This window comes from Nerophis ophidion, linkage group LG17 (assembly GCF_033978795.1).
Source record: "Nerophis ophidion isolate RoL-2023_Sa linkage group LG17, RoL_Noph_v1.0, whole genome shotgun sequence".
Taxonomy (NCBI): domain Eukaryota; kingdom Metazoa; phylum Chordata; class Actinopteri; order Syngnathiformes; family Syngnathidae; genus Nerophis; species Nerophis ophidion.
The window spans coordinates 1348296-1365346 of record NC_084627.1 but is presented as its reverse complement, the minus strand read 5'-3'; the positions used below and the strand labels follow the sequence as shown (position 1 = coordinate 1365346).

The following is a 17051-nucleotide window of genomic DNA, read 5'->3' as shown; positions in this document are numbered from 1 at the left end:
ATGTATGTATGTATGTATGTATACAAAAAACAAGTGAATTCACTTGTTTTTATATATATATATATATATTTATATATATATATACATATATACATATATATATATATATATATATATATATATATATATATATATATATATATATATATAATAAGTAAATTCAGTTGTTTTTTGTGAATTATTTCGGTTCACATTATGCAAGGTGGTGGTTATAATTAACTGGTGAGAAAAACAATCGTGTGGCAGTTGTACAGTAATTATATGACCAGTCTCCATGCTTGCAAGTCCATTAAAAATTTTAATTTTGTGCATTAGTTTGGTTCACATTGTGCAAGGTGGTTGTTATCATTAACTGGTGAGAAGAACAATCGCATGACACTAATACAGTAGTTATATGACAAGTATAATTCACTTGTTTTTTATATATATATATATATATATATATATATATATATATATATATATATATATATATATATAATAAAAGTACATTGGTAAAAAAAAAATAATAATCAACTGAATTTACTTGTTATCTGGGGATTGTCTTGCAACTGTCCACCAGAGGGAAACAAATCCTTTGCAGAGGACTTCCAGCGTTCAGCTGTTAAACAGTAATGTTGTGTTTTAAAATAAATCTGTGCTAAAAATAAATAACAAATAGATTCCCTCACATACGTAAAAATATGAAATCTTTTTCCCTGCCTTTTGATTAGGTACACGTCCTGTGATTAGATGTCGTTTTTAATGACAGCCGAGAAGTAGAAAAGTGAGAGTTACAAAATACTTTTATTCATATATAAACACAATACTAGTAAATACATTTCATTAGGAGACCACAGTGGTGCTGTTTCACAAAAGCAATAACAAAACAGGTTTTTAAAAAACAAAAAACTGTGAAAGTGAGATATTGTGATATATTTCAGTCCTGTGCAAGATGATTGGTTGAGTGTCACTTCAAGGCTCCCAGGCTGACCTCGTCCTTCCCCTCAGCGAGGGAGGGTCTCTTGGCAGTGCCGTAGGAAGCGTATGGAGGGGCGGCGCCGGAGGTGCTGGAAGAAGGTAAACGAGCCAGCGTGCACGTTGACGGTTGTCGTTCAGGAGGACCGTAGCCCGGCGAGGACGAGGGCGCCTTACCCTGGAGGCTGCAGCTGCTGCCGCCGCCGCTCTGCGTTCTATTTGGGCCGCGGCTCAGAGACGACGTGGACGAGCTGGAGAGAGGCGACGTCCTCAGGCCGTAACCCAGGACCCCCGTGCTCATGAGGAACTCCCTGGAGCCGTAAGCGGGAGGGGTGGGCCCCCGGGCGCCCTGGGGCCGGGCGCTGTCCGGCGGGAGGCTCCTCCTGCAGGGGATGTCGTAGACGGACGCGTCGGGGCCGAAGAGGGCCTGGGACCTGGCGTGCAGGCGCAGCATCCGCTCCCGGTCCTCCATCTCCCGCCGCTCGTGGATGGAGGAGATGAGGCTTTTGGAGAGGGAGTCGTAAAGTGAGGCGGTGGACTTCTGGGGCGTGGAGCTCAGGCTGTGGGTCTTCATGTCTCGCATTGCCAGAGCCGACCCCGCGAAGGGAGGCTCTCTTTGGATGTAGCCGACCGGGAAGGACGGCGACGGGTCCCTGGAGGCGAGACCCTGCAGGGAAGGGGAGGTGTCTCTGGGCTGAGGCGAGTGTCGGGCGACCCCCACGAAGACGGGGCTGTAGACCTGGGGCGTGTAGGCCAGAGGGGGGGGTCTCTGCACCACGCCGCCGTCGGGACCCAAGCTCATGAAGAAGCTGACTGCGGGGTGGGACCTCTGGGCCCCGCACTGGGGGTCTGTCAGGTTGTCGTAACTGCTGTGGTTGGCCAGCACGCCGGAGGAGGCGGGGCCGTCCGTGTGGAGGGCGGGCAGCTGGGACTTGCAGCCGGGGTGACGGCCGCCGTGTTTGAGCGAGCGTGAGTTGAGGGTCATGGAGCTGAACTGCACCGAGCCTGAGATGGTGCTGGTGGCCTTCAGGAGGGGCAGGACTCCTCTCAGGGGGCTTCCGTTCCGCTCCGGACTTTTGTTGCCCACTTGCTGCTCTGAGGCCTTCAGCAGCTGCGCCACACAAGGACATGGACATATGTTGGTCACGCGGGGGACCCCTCGGACTGTAGAGAACCACAATGTACTCCACAAGTGGGAAATGTTAAAAAGGTCCCCTTTATGACCTTTTTAATGATGCTGTAACAGTAAAATGTTACCTAGAGTCTGTTTATGTTTATGACAAACAAAGATGAGAACAATCCATCCAAGAGGTGGGCTTTCAAGTTCGGGCTTTTAAAGACCTCATGGACATGTACACCTCTGACACACCATATCTAGATTAGCCCGCCTCTTGTATACACCCACTTGACCTTGGTAACATCCTGTTACTGTGACGTTACTATCACGACACAGTTCTCTTCCAATCCTGTTCATGTTATTATCCTGTTACTTTCTTGTTACTATTCGGTTACTGCTACTATCATGTTACTATCTTGATACTATCCTGTTACTGTCAAGTTAGTATCATGTTACAATTCTGTGATCAACCTGTTATTATTATGCTGTTTTACTATCATATTACTACTATGCTATGATACTATTACTATGTTTAATTATGTGACAATCATGTTTTGAATGATATTACTATCTTATTATAAACATGTTACTATTACGTTACATCACGTTACAACCATGTTACCATCATGTTACTCTCATGTTATTGTAATGATATGTTACTATCATGATACTGTCATTGTGCTATCATGTTACAAACATGTTATTATCATGTTACCGCCATGTTACAATCATGTTACCATCATGTTACTGTCATGTTACTATCATGCTATTGTAATGTTATAATATTACTACGATGTAACTGACATTTTACTATCATGTAACAAACATTTTACTGTCATATTACAAACATGTTATTATCGTGTTACCGACATGTTACAATCACGTTACAATCATGTTGCTGTCATTTTACTATCATGTTATTGTTATGTTATAATATTACTATGATGTTACTGTAATTTTACAGTCATGTAACAAACATGTTACTATCATGTAACCATCATTTTACAATCATGTTACCGTCATGTTACTATCAGGCTATGGTAATGTTATATTATTATAATGTTACTGTCATTTTACTATTATGTAACAAACATGTTATTATCACGTTACCGTCATTTTACAATCATGTTACCCCATGTTACTATCATGTTATTGTAATGTTATGATATTATTATGTGACTGTCATTTTACTACCATGTAACAAACATGTTATCATGTTACCGTCATTTAACAATCATATTACCGTCATGTTACTGTCATGTTACTATCATGTTATTGTTATGTTATAATATTACCATAATGTTACTGTCTTTTTACTATCATGTGTCAAACATGTTATTATCATTTTACAATCATGTTACCATCATGTTACTGTCATGTTATTGTAATGTTATGATATTACTATGTGACTGTCATTTTACTATCATGTAACAAACATATTATCATGTTACCGTCATTTTCCAATCATGTTACCGTCATGTTACTATCATGTTATTGTTATGTTATGATATTACTATGATGTTACTGTCATTTTACTATCATGTAACAAACATGTTATCATGTTACCGTCATTTTACAATCATGTTATCATCATGTTACTATCATGTTATTGTAATGTTATGATATTACTATGTGACTGTCATTTTACTGTCATGTAACAAACATGTTATCATGTTACCGTCATTTTACAATCATGTTACCGTCATGTTACTGTCATGTTATTATGTTATGATATTACTATCATGTTACAGTCATTTTACCATCATGTAACAAACATATTATCATGTTACCGTCATTTTACAATCATGTTACCGTCCTGTTACTATCATGTTATTGTAATGTTATGATATTATTAGGTGACTGTCATTTTACTACCATGTAATAAACATGTTTTCATGTTACCGTCATTTAACAATCATATTACCGTCATGTTACTGTCATGTTACTATCATGTTATTATGTTATAATATTACCATGATGTTACTGTCATTTTACTATCATGTATCAAACATGTTATTATCATGTTACCGTCATTTTGCAATCATGTTACTGTCATGTTCCTATGCATGCACCTGCTCTGGAGGAATGGGTGATGATCCTCTGGATATGGCCTCCAGGACAGGACGCAGCTGTGGGACGGTGGGGATGGACACAGGGATGATGGACTTGGTGTGATGTCCCATCTCTGGAGAATTGGGAGGAAAAAAGAAGCTGCTAGATGTGCAGTGGACTGCTTTCACAAGGTTTCAGTGTAAAAGTCCAACATCTGCTGTGTTCTAATATTATTGTAGAGAATCCCTGCTCGTTAGAGTACCTTCCATGGATACCAGGTGGCTTTTCAGCAGCCCGTGTTCAGGTTTCGGTGGCAGCGGAGGCGGACTTTTCTGCTGTTTCACGTCCGACAGCTCCACGGCTCCAGCAGAGGAACGCTGACGAAAGAAGAACGTAAAAGACGTGAGAGGTGGCCATGTTCAGACAACACAATTTGCATGCTTGAGCTTACTCGGTTTTGAAGGTCCTGGCTGTGATTGCCGTTGTCCGTGACTTTGACTGACGCCTGCCTGTCAATCTCAGGTCTCAGGAAGGGCGGCTGGATGTGGATCACTGACTTCCTGCGAGGTCTGGCTGTGTACCTGAAGGACGAAGGAACCATTTGTGAAAAAAAAAATCTTTAGCAGCAAAAACAGACAGCACTTACCTCGGCGAGAAGGGACTGCAGATCAAATACTCCAGATTGTTGCAACAACCGCGTGTAAACGGGTTCACGCCACCCTGAAACTTCCCAGTTACCTGCAGTAAAGCACATCCAAATAAAACGGCTTATGGATGTGGATGTGTGGGGAGGCGGAGCCGGCGAACGTGCAGCGGGGCAGGGCACGCCCAAGATGGCGGCAAGGAGGCGGGGACGGTGACCGAGCGGAGAGGCGGGGCGTGCCGGGAGCGACGCCACAATCAACTTATCTCCTCTCAATGTATAAAAGGGGAGAAGGAGGAGAGAACGGGGCAGAAGGAGTTGGAGAGCCCGCAGCATTGCTTGAGCATTGCTTGAGGAGCGAACGCGACAGAGAGTGAGCCGCAGACGACGACGACGTGGGCGGCTAAAGAGTGGACCGAAGAGCGAGCAGTGGAGGAGGAGCTGAAAAATAAACCAGAGTCAAACCTGCTCGATCATGTCTTTCCTTGATGGTCCATGCAACCCGCTCGACAGTGAGCTACTGTCACATTTGCCTTCCTTCTTGGCCTTTTATACATTGAGAGGAGATAAGTTGATTGTGTACCGGTGCGCGATCCACGCACCTGAACTAAATTGTGGCGTCGCTCCCGGCACGCCCCGGCTCTCCGCTCGGTCGCCGTACCCGCCTCCTCGCCGCCATCTTGTGCCCTGCCCCCCTGCTCGTTCGCCGGCTGCGCCTCGCCACTGGATGCAATTCCATCCATCCATCCATCCATCCATTTTCTACCGCTTGCCCCGTTCAATAATATGGTGCCAAACTACATTTTTACACCCTTTTTTTTTTTTAAATCAGCAAATGGTATGGAAAGTTTAGCATGAGGCTGCGTTTAAAATGGACTTGTTGTTGGGAGGCACTTTGATCCATTTACATTAGTAGCTTAATAATTCTATTTTATTTTTACAAAGCAGGTTAGGACTGTTTAGGAAGGTATATGATATGATTCAATGAGTTATTTAATGCTCTGAATTTATTTATTTTTTTCATATGTTTTAAATATTAATTCGGAATATTTGCTCATACTTTCAATGCATTTCTAATAGGGGTGGGCAAGTTAATGCGTTAATTACGAGTTAACTCATCAATCTATTAACGCCGACAATTATTTTATTGCACATTTGCGTATGTTGTTTACATGCTTTTTTTTTGTTAACGCCTTTTCTTAACAAGATGGCGTCGTCCGGATTGGCTTCGGCGTGGAGGGGCTCTTGGTAAAGATGGAACATTTGGCAAAAATACCGGACAATTCTGCAAATTTCATGGCTGGCTTACAGCGTGGTCACTCCAGGATCACTTACGACCGGCAGACAATTCTGAATGTGGATAGATCGGGCCATTTTGGACTGAATGACGCATGCTTGCTAGACCGGCTAGCTAGCATGGGAATACTTTGCCGGCTACACCCAGCGGCCTGTGAAGCAGCGGAGTATATGTGTTGTCTGTCTATTTATGAATAATGCAGACGAGGAGTGTTGGCTGAGTTCTTAACGTTTGCTTTCAGAGCGTGCATATCACAACATATAAGATGCCGTCATGGCGACACAACCTATGCTCGTCACTCCTGTTGCATGCTGGGTAGGGTAGTTCTTTTTTTCCCTGGCTCATAACATCACAATATAGTACCGTGTATATGATGCGTTCAGTTTATCAAAGCACCAAGCAAACGATCGGATAATTCCCATCATATCAATTCCTAGATATGGTCATAATTATTTTAAGTGCACTACGCAGAATAAACACAACATTATTAATATTGCTACTATGGATAATTTGATCAAAAATGCCCTAAAACAGCCCACTACCTATAATATAGGTTTTTTAAACATAAGATCCCTGATAAAAAAAAAAATTCTGCTGTTACCTCAGAAATTGCCTGTTCAGATGTTATGATTGTGGCTCAGAGATTTGTATGTGGATTATATTTATGTTCCATAACAAACAGGATAACTCAAATACCCTGGCAGTGGCAATAAGCTTAAATGTTTTTATTTACATTTTTTGAGTTGATTTTCATAAAATATGCGATTTAACTGCTACTGTTTAACAAGGACTGATTTAAATTGTGTTTGCACAACAAATGTTTTGGCGCTTTTGTTCATGTGGGAGAATATTCCAATAAAGGTGCACTACACACTACTTTTGAAGTCATTATTGGGCCTTGCGTATACAATGCAGTTAATCGCAATTAATCGGAAGAATAGTGCGATTAACTTCGATTAAAAATTTTAATCGTTGCCCAGCCCTAATTTTTAAACATATTTTCCTATTTTAATAAGATTTTTCAACCAATATATTTAGCTGTTTTTTACAGATTTTTTAAAAAGCATTGTCATATCCTGGAATATGTTTTATTTCACAATATAGTTTCATAAATGTAGTATAAAATAAATTTGTTTTTTTGTTTTTTTTAAATCCTTCAGTTCCTTCAGTTTCGTTCCCACAGTGTTCCATTCAAGAACTCCATCCAACCGTATAATCACTCACCGTACAGCAATAGATGATATCCGTCTATTACCTGAGCACTTCTATGTTAGCTACCTCTCTTTGTTTGTAATGTATATTTTCTGCTGGATATACTCTCTATTTATGTTGCCCTGTTTTTTGCTGCAGCTCTTACATATACTGTAATATCGTACATGGTAATTGAGATTTGTTATATATTATACAAAAATATAAAATGATATAATAATATAATATATCTGTATATATTATAAACTGTATATATCAGGGGTCACCAACCTTTTTGAAACCAAGAGCTACTTCTTGGGTACTGATTAATGCGAAGGGCTACCAGTTTGATACACACTTAAATAAATTGCCAGAAATAGCCAATTTGCTCAATTTACCTTTAATAAATAAATCTACATATATATTAAAAAAAATGGGTATTTCTGTCTGTCATTTCGTCATACATTTTTTTTTTCTTTTACGGAAGGTTTTTTGTAGAGAATAAATAATGAAAAAAACACTTAATTGAACGATTTAAAAGAGGAGAAAACATGAAAAAAAATAAAATTAAATTTTGGAACATAGTTTATCTTCAATTTCGACTCTTTAAAATTGGAAATTCAACCGAAAAAAATAAGGAGAAAAACTTGCTAATTCGAATCTGTTTGGGGAAAAAAAAAAAAAAAAATTTATGGAACATCATTAGTCATTTTTCCTGATTAAGATTCATTTTAGAATTTTGATGACGTGTTTTAAATAGGTTAAAATCCAATCTGCACTTTGTTAGAATATATAAAAAAATTTGACCAAGCTATATTTCTAACAAAGACAAATCATTATTTCTTCTAGATTTTCCAGAACAAAAACTTTAAAAGAAATTCAAAAGACTTTGAAATAAGATTTAAATTTGATTCTACAGATTTTCTAGAATTGCCAGAATATTTTTGGGGAATTTTAATCATAATAAGTTTGAAGAAATATTTCACAAATATTTTTCGTCGAAAAAACAATAGCTAAAATGAAGAATTTAATTAAAATGTATTTATTATTCTTTACAATAAAAAAAAATACTTGAACATTGATTTAAATTTTCAGGAAAGAAGAGGAAAGAATTCAAAAGGTAAAAAGGTACAAGTGTTTAAAAATCCTAAAATCATTTTTAAGGTTGTATTTTTTCTCGAAAATCGTCTTTCTGAAAGTTTTAAGAAGCAAAGTAAAAAAACTAATGAATTTATTTAAACAAGTGAAGACCAGGTCTTTAAAATATTTTTGGGGATTTTCAAATTCTATTTGAGTTTTGTCTCTCTTACAATTAAAAATGTCGAACAAAGCGAGACCAGCTTGCTAGTAAATAAATAAAATAAAATAAAAAATAGAGGCAGCTCACTGGTAAGTGCTGCTATTTGAGCTATTTTTTGAACAGGCCAGCGGGCGACTCATCTGGTCCTTACCGCGTTGGTGACCACTGGTGTATATATATATATATATATATATACACCTCACTGATATATATATATACATACATACATATATATATATATATATATATATATATATATATATATATATATATATATATATATATATATATACATACATACATACATACATACATACATACATACATACATATACATATATATATATATATATATATATATATATATATATATATATATATATATATATATATATATCAGTGTGTGTAGGGGGGCGTGGCCTGCGAGCCTGCCACAGAACGGGATGTGCCAGGACCGCCCTTGAAGACAGTGACAGGTGAGTGGATGGCCCAGGTGGGTTTTGTTATCTAATCACCTGTCGCCTTTATTAGCAGCAGCCGGGTTGAGACACGCCGTTGGAGCTGGAGTAAGAGCGAGCGAGAGACAGGAAAAGACGGTTGCTGGAAAGCACTAATTTTATAAAAATAAAACAGTGTTGCAACCCTGGTCTGGGCTCTCATGGAGGTGTTTGGTGGTTTGAGGAACCCCCTAGAGGGCAACCTCCACAATATATTATGTAAATATTGGATATATGTTATATTTGATATTGATACTATGGTACATTTTTAGTCTACTTTATACATGCATTATCCTTTCTATCCTTTGTAACTTAGCTATTGTGTGGAACTATAAAGTTTGTCTGAGTCTAAGTCTTTATTTTAGATGATACAGGAGTATTCAAACTGCCCAGAAAGTCTATGAAAAGTGGCAGCGGCTTGAGAAAGATAAAGAAAAAAATCTACATAAAATGTTCAGTTATGTTGAAAATAAAATCATTTGATTTGACGGTAAATGCTTAAAAAAAAAAGTATATTTGTCGTGCAAAGTCGTGGATTCTCATTGATTGTTGTTAACTTTTTGTCTGTTATCGGGGTATTGAAACTGACTTGTTCATTGGTGGTGCGGCCCCTGGACACGAGGAAAAGGTGGAATCCCGCCAGGCCGAGGACGGGGAGGAGAAAGAGCCCCGAGATACTGACCACCGCCAAACTGCGAGGGCGGTGAAGGAAAGTCTTTCAAAACCCCAGACCACATTCTGGACTTAAAGAAGGATACGTGACGGCGCAGTGCAGCTTCCACAGGTCGTCCGCGTGATGCAGGACGTAGAGGAGGCCCAAGCTGAAGACGCAGACCATGTGACCGGTGAGGGACAGCAGGAAGAAGAAGAAGTAGCGGTAGTTCCTCCTCCCGATGCAGTTGTTGACCCAAGGACAGTGGTGGTCAAAGTCCTGCAGAGACCAAATCACACATTTGTTTTTGTTTTTGAATACCGACTCTCTGAGAAATTGAATTCCTAGCGAGGCTACAAAGGACGGGAGGGGACGGATTAACCTGATTATTGAGATCTCTCCCTTCGTCACGCTCTGTCCGTCATTCACTACACACACACACGCCAAAAAAAAAAAATCCCTTTTTATTGCCTTTTCCACCCACACACTATCATCTTTTTTCATTTGTATTCATTGTCCACTACATCTGTCGCCATTTTTACACTCAACACTGACGTTGCTGCTGCAAGCCACTCGTTAAAAAACACTTTGAAATTCCGACCCTGGACGATTATAGGGACGAATTACCTTTTTTCATGAGCATATTCCTACTTATCCAGCGAGGACGAATAGAACAGACAAGTCATTGGTTTTGTCTGCTCGAGAAAAACAACGATTTGACTCCCTCGAACGGCCTTGATGCCGTGGAAACAGGCCCAGGCTGTTCTGAAAAACACCCCCGAGGACACCTCAATGATCAATCAATCAATCAATGTTTACTTATATAGCCCTAAATCACTAGTGTCTCAAAGGGCTGCACAAACCACAACACAAACCACTACGACATCCTCGGTAGGCCCACATAAGGGCAAGGAAAACTCACACCCAGTGGGACGTCGGTGATAATGATGACTATGAGAACCTTGGAGAGGACGAAAGCAATGGATGTCGAGCGGGTCTAACATGACACTGTGAAAGTTCAATCCATAATGGATCCACACAGTCGCGAGAGTCCAGTCCAAAGCGGATCCGACACAGCAGCGAGAGTCCCGTTCACAGCGGAGCCAGCAGGAAAACATGCCAAGCGGAGGCGGATCAGCAGCGCAGAGATGTCCCCAGCCGATACACTGGCGAGCAGTACATGGCCACCGGATCGGACCGGACCCCCTCCACAAGGGAGAGTGGGACATAGGAGAAAAAGAAAAGAAACGGCAGATCAACTGGTCTAAAAAGGGAGTCTATTTAAAGGCTAGAGTATACAAATGAGTTTTAAGGTGAGACTTAAATGCTTCTACTGATAGACGCTTTTGACCTCCCTTCACCTGGAGTCGAAATTTTGCAGATCGGCCTCAGTCTAAAAAACATTACATCATCACACCCAAGACAATTTGGCAATACACGCACACACACCCCATCCCCACCCCACGCCTTTACCACCGCTTTTTCCCCTTTGGGTGATTGTTGGATGAACGCGCTTCAAAGCAGCAGTCGCCTTCCAGGGCCCCAACTCCCCGCCCCTCTGTTGCGAGTTTGTCGTGATTAAATGTAACGTGTTTATGTGTGGATTGCACGGAGGTTTTTTTCCCACTCCAGACTGGGCACCCCTTTAGGAGCCCAGTCTAGATTGGATTTTTTTACTCATCTTCTTTCCCAGCGTTTTACCTTTTCCCATCTTTTACGGGGCGCCTCTTGGCAATCCATCAGCGTTCTACCTACCTACCTACCTAACCCAAAACCAGCGAAGTTAGCACATTCTGTAAATCATAAATAAAAACAGAATACAAAGATTTGCAAATACTTTTCAACCTATATTCTATTGAATAGACTGCAAAGACAAAAGATACTTAACGTTCCGACTGGTAAGCTTTGTTATTTTTTGCAAATATTGGCTCATTTGGAATTCGATGCCTGCGACATGTTTCAAAAAAGCTGGCACAGGTGGCAAAAAAGACTGAGAAAGTTGAGGAATTCTCATCAAACATTTATTTGGAACATCCCACTGTCATGATCTTTGGTCTGGATTATGTTTTCCTTATTTTTTGTTCGTTTTAGTTCCTGTTTACGCTCCCTTGTTTAGCTACCATGGCGACTCATTAGTTTTGTCATGTGTTTGTGATCATGTTCTGTTTAGTTATGTTCTGTTTTGTTTTTGACACCATTAGTTCCTGTCATTGTGCACTCTTGTATATTTTTGTCACCATGACTACCGATTGGTTTTCACCTGTCATATCACGCACCTGGTTCATTTGGACTCATGCACCTGTTAATCACCACAGCATAATTTAAGCCTGTAGTTACCAGGCAGTCAGCCTGGCGACATCACCCCTTATCACCTCCTACACACCCATTTTATCCATGCCGATGATCCATGCTCTTTCTCGGTCCAAGTAAGTTTTTCATGCCATAGTTTGTAAGTTTTGTTTATTTGTTCATAGTTCTGCCATTGTACAAACCCCGTTTCCATATGAGTTGGGAAATTGTGTTAGATGTAAATATAAACGGAATACAATGATTTGCAAATCCTTTTCAACCCATATTCAGTTGAATGCGCTACAAAGACAACATATTTGATGTTCAAACTCATAAACTTTATTTTTTTTTGCAAATAATAATTAACTTAGAATTTCATGGCTGCAACAAGTGCCAAAGTAGTTGGGAAAGGGCATGTTCACCACTGTGTTACATCACCTTTTCTTTTAACAACACTCAATAAACGTTTGGGAACTGAGGAAACTAATTGTTGAAGCTTTGAAAGTGGAATTCTTTCCCATTTTTGTTTTATGTAGAGCTTCAGTCCTTCAACAGTCCGGGGTCTCCGCTGTCGTATTTTACGCTTCATAATGTGCCACACATTTTTCATGGGAGACAGGTCTGGACTGCAGGCGGGCCAGGAAAAGTACCCGTACTCTTTTTAATTTTACAAAGCCACGCTGTTGTAACACGTGCTGAATGTGGCTTGTCATTGTCTTGCTGAAATAAGCAGGGGCATCCATGAAAAAGACGGGGCTTAGATGGCAGCATATGTTGTTCCAAAACCTGTATGTACCTTTCAGCATTAATGGTGCCTTCACAGATGTGTAAGTTACCCATGCCTTGGGCACTAATGCACCCCCATACCATTACCATTTACCATGAATTGATTAACGTGGACCCCGACTTAAACAAATTGAAAAACTTATTTGGGTGTTATCATTTAGTGGTCAATTGTTACGGAATATGTACTGTACTGTGCAATCTACTAATAAAAGTATCAATCAATCAATCAATCAATACGGATGCTGGCTTTTGAACTTTGTGTCGATAACAGTCTGGATGGTTCCCTTCCCCTTTAATCCGGATGACATGATGTCGAATATTTCCAAAAACAATTTGAAATGTAGACTCGTCAGACCACAGAACACTTTTCCACTTTGCATCAGTCCATCTTGGATGATCCCGGGCCTAGAGAAGCCGGCGGCGTTTCTGGATGTTGTTGATAAATGGTTTTCGCTTTGCATAGTAGAGCTTTAACTTGCACTTACAGATGTAGCGACCAACTGTATTTATTGACAGTGGTTTTCTGAAGTGTTCCTGAGCCCATGTGGTGATATCCTTTAGAGATTGATGTCGGTTTTTGATACAGTGCCGTCTGAGGGATCAAAGGTCACGGTCATTCAGTGTTGGTTTCCGGCCATGCCGCTTATGTGGAGTGATTTCTCCAGATTCTCTGAACTTTTTGATGATATTATGGACCGTAGATGTTGAAATCCCTAAATTTCTTGCAATTGCACTTTGAGAAACGTTCTTAAACTGTTTGACTATTTGCTCACGCAGTCGTGGACAAAGGGGTGTACCTCGCCCCATCCTTTCTTGTGAAAGACTCAGAATTTTTTGGGAAGCTGTTTTTATACCCAATCATGGCACCCACCTGTTCCCAATTAGCCTGCACAATAAGTGTTTAATGAGCATTCCTCAGCTTTATCAGTATTTATTGCCAGCTTTTCCAACTTCTTTGTCACGTGTTGCTGGCATCAAATTCTAAAGTTAATGATTATTTGCAAAAAAAAAAAAAATGTTTATCAGTTTGAACATCAAATATGTTGTCTTTGTAGCATATTCAACTGAATATGGGTTGAAAAGGATTAGCAAATCATTGTATTCTGTTTATATTTACATCTAACACAATTTCCCAACTCATACGGAAACGGGGTTTGTATTATGTTAGATCCATTATGAACTGGACTCTCACAATTATGTTAGATCCACTATGGACTGGATTCTCACTATTATGTTAGATCCACTATGGACTGGACTCTCAGTATTATGTTAGATCCACTATGGACTGGACTTCCACTATTGTATTAGATCCACTATGGACTAAACTCTCACAATATTATGTTAGATCCACTATGGACTGGACTCTCACTATTATGTTAGATCCACTATGGACTGGACTCTCACTATTATGTTAGATCCACTATGGACTGGATTCTCAGTACTATGTTAGATCCACTATGGACTGGACTTCCACTATTATGTTAGATCCACTATGAACTGGACTCTCACTATTGTATTAGATCCACTATGGACTAAACTCTCACAATATTATGTTAGATCCACTATGGACTGGACTCTCACTATTATGCTAGATCCACTATGGACTGGACTCTCACTATTATGTTAGATCCACTATGGACTGGACTTCCACGATTATGTTAGATCCACTATGGACTGGACTCTCACTATTATGTTAGATCCACTATGGACTGGACTCTCACTATTATGTTAAATCCACTATGGACTGGACTTCCATTATTATGTTAGATCCACTATGGACTAGTCTCTCACTATTATGTTGGATCCACTATGGACTGGACATCCACTATTATGTTAGATCCACTATGGACTAGTCTCTCACTATTATGTTAGATCCACTATGGACTGGACTCTCACTATTATGTTAGATCCACTATGGACTGGACTCTCACTATTATGTTGGATCCACTATGGACTGGACTCTCACTATTATGTTAGATCCACTATGGACTGAACTCTCACTATTATGTTGGATCAACTATGGACTGGACTCTCACTATTGTGTTAGAACCACTATGGACTGGACTCTCACTATTATGTTAGATCCACTATGGACTGGACTCTCACTATTATGTTAGATCCACTATGGACTGGACTCTCACTATTATGTTAGATCCACTATGGACTGGACTCTCACTATTGTGTTGGATCCACTATAGACTGGACTCTCAGTATTATGTTAGATCCACTATGGACTGGACTTCCACTATTATGTTAGATCCACTATGGACTGGACTCTCACTATTATGTTGGACCAACTATGAACTGGACTCTCACTATTATGTTGGATCCACTATGGACTGCACTTTCCCTATTATGTTTGATCCACTATGGACTGGACTCTCACTATTATGTTAGATCCACTATGGACTGGACTTCCACTATTATGTTAGATCCACTATGGACTGGACTCTCACTATTATGTTAGATCCACTATGGACTGGACTCTCACTATTATGTTAGATCCACTATGGGCTAGACTCTCACAATGTTATGTTAGATCCACTATGGACTGGACTTCCACTATTATGTAAGATCCACTATGGACTGGACTTCCACGATTATGTTAGATCCACTATGGACTGGACTCTCACTATTATGTTAGATCCACTATGGGCTAGACTCTCACAATGTTATGTTAGATCCACTATGGATTGGACTTCCACTATTATGTTAGATCCACTATGGACTAGTCTCTCACTATAATGTTAGATCCACTATGGACTCGACTTCCACTATTATGTTAGATCCACTATGGACTGGACTCTTACTATTATGTTAGATCCACTATGGACTCGACTTCCACTACAATGTTAGATCCATCACCTGCGGTCCTCTCCAAGGTTTCTCATTGTCCCATTGAGTCGAGTTTTTTCCTTGTCCTGATGTGGGATCTGAGCCGAGGATGTTGTTGTGGCTTGCGCAGCCCTTTGAGACACTTGTGGTTTAGGGCTATATAAATAAACATTGATTGATTGATTTATTTGTTGGGTGCGCTCTGTAAATTTTATTTAACCATTGTATTACATCTTGGACCATGTATATTATTATATTTATCGTTTCTTCCAAATATGGTCGTGGAAGTGTATGCGTGTGTGCTCACACTGACCTCCACGCAGCGATCGCACACACTGCAGTGCGAGCAGCGCGGCGGTCTGTAGAAGTGACAGGAAGCGCACCACTTCATGCGCACTTGGACGCCCCTCACGTCCACGTTCTTGTACAGCGGGGCGCGGAATTCGTCGTCCTTGTCCTCGTCCTCGTCCGCTGAGATAAGGAAGACGCGACATGAAGACTCGGGGGGGGGGGTGAAAAAAAAGCTAGGGTTAACATCACCGACCTGTGGGGAGAACGCCGGCGTCCATGAAGGTTGCCATGGTGAAGTTGGCCAGCACGAAAAGGAAAAGGACGGCACAGCATGGTGGCACAGCGGGACAGATGGTCACGGCCAGCCAGGGACATCTACACAACACGGGAGGGGGGGGGGAAAAAAAAAGTCCTGAAAGCAGAATGTGTCTTGCAAGTATCCATCCCACCCAGGTTGAGGTTAACACAAATCAGGGTCACAACAAAGAATTTAGGGGATAATCTTCATGCTGTTTATTCCGCCGGGATCCCAAAAAGTAATTGTTTACAGTGAAAGATAAGCGAGTATTAGTGCGTGTTCATGGGGGGGGGGGATTACAAAAAAAAAAAACACACACAGGGCAGGGTCCTAAGGAAGACACTGCAGCAGGTGGATCCGGCCTGACAAAAATACAGCGGATTAATCTTTTGATTACCGTATTTCCTTGAATTTCCGCCGGGGCGCTAATTCATTTAAAACCTCTTCTCACTCCTGCGCTTACCAAAGGAATGCGGTAAAAGTAAGCACGCGCTAATTATTTTAAAACTTCTTCCCACTCCTGCACTTACCAAAGGCATGCAGTAAAAATTTGAGTGTGATGTAAGCATGGACCTTAAATCCTACAGAATGGCTCTTAATCTTCTTCCCTTTATGCCGTTTCAAATGATTGAAATCAGCCTCCTCCATTTTGAAAATGATGACAGGGGAAGTGTCACTCGTGATGTCACGAGTTTGACCCGGCGGTAATACAAAGCATGCGCTAATTATTTTAAAACTTCTTCTCACTCCTGCACTTACCAAAGGCATGCAGTAAAAATTTGAGTGTGATGTAAGCTTGGACCTTAAATCCTACTGAATAGCTCTTAATCTTCTTCCCTTTATGCCATT

General features: G+C 40.5%; 1 protein-coding gene across 1 annotated transcript in view; it reads right to left on the bottom strand.

Moving 5' to 3' along the window:
- Positions 1-789: 789 nt before the first annotated feature.
- The window catches only part of zdhhc8a (zinc finger DHHC-type palmitoyltransferase 8a), a 37245-nt gene continuing 20983 nt past the window's right edge, over positions 790-17051 (bottom strand). Inside the window, exons 2-10 of the mRNA XM_061875692.1 lie at positions 16158-16279; positions 15927-16084; positions 9810-9982; positions 9641-9743; positions 4773-4864; positions 4578-4707; positions 4389-4503; positions 4147-4259; positions 790-2068 (exon numbers count right to left, since the gene is read on the bottom strand). Coding sequence (XP_061731676.1) covers positions 950-2068; positions 4147-4259; positions 4389-4503; positions 4578-4707; positions 4773-4864; positions 9641-9743; positions 9810-9982; positions 15927-16084; positions 16158-16279 — 2125 coding nt within the window. The 3' untranslated portion in view covers positions 790-949. The remainder of the gene's footprint in view (positions 2069-4146; positions 4260-4388; positions 4504-4577; positions 4708-4772; positions 4865-9640; positions 9744-9809; positions 9983-15926; positions 16085-16157; positions 16280-17051) is intronic.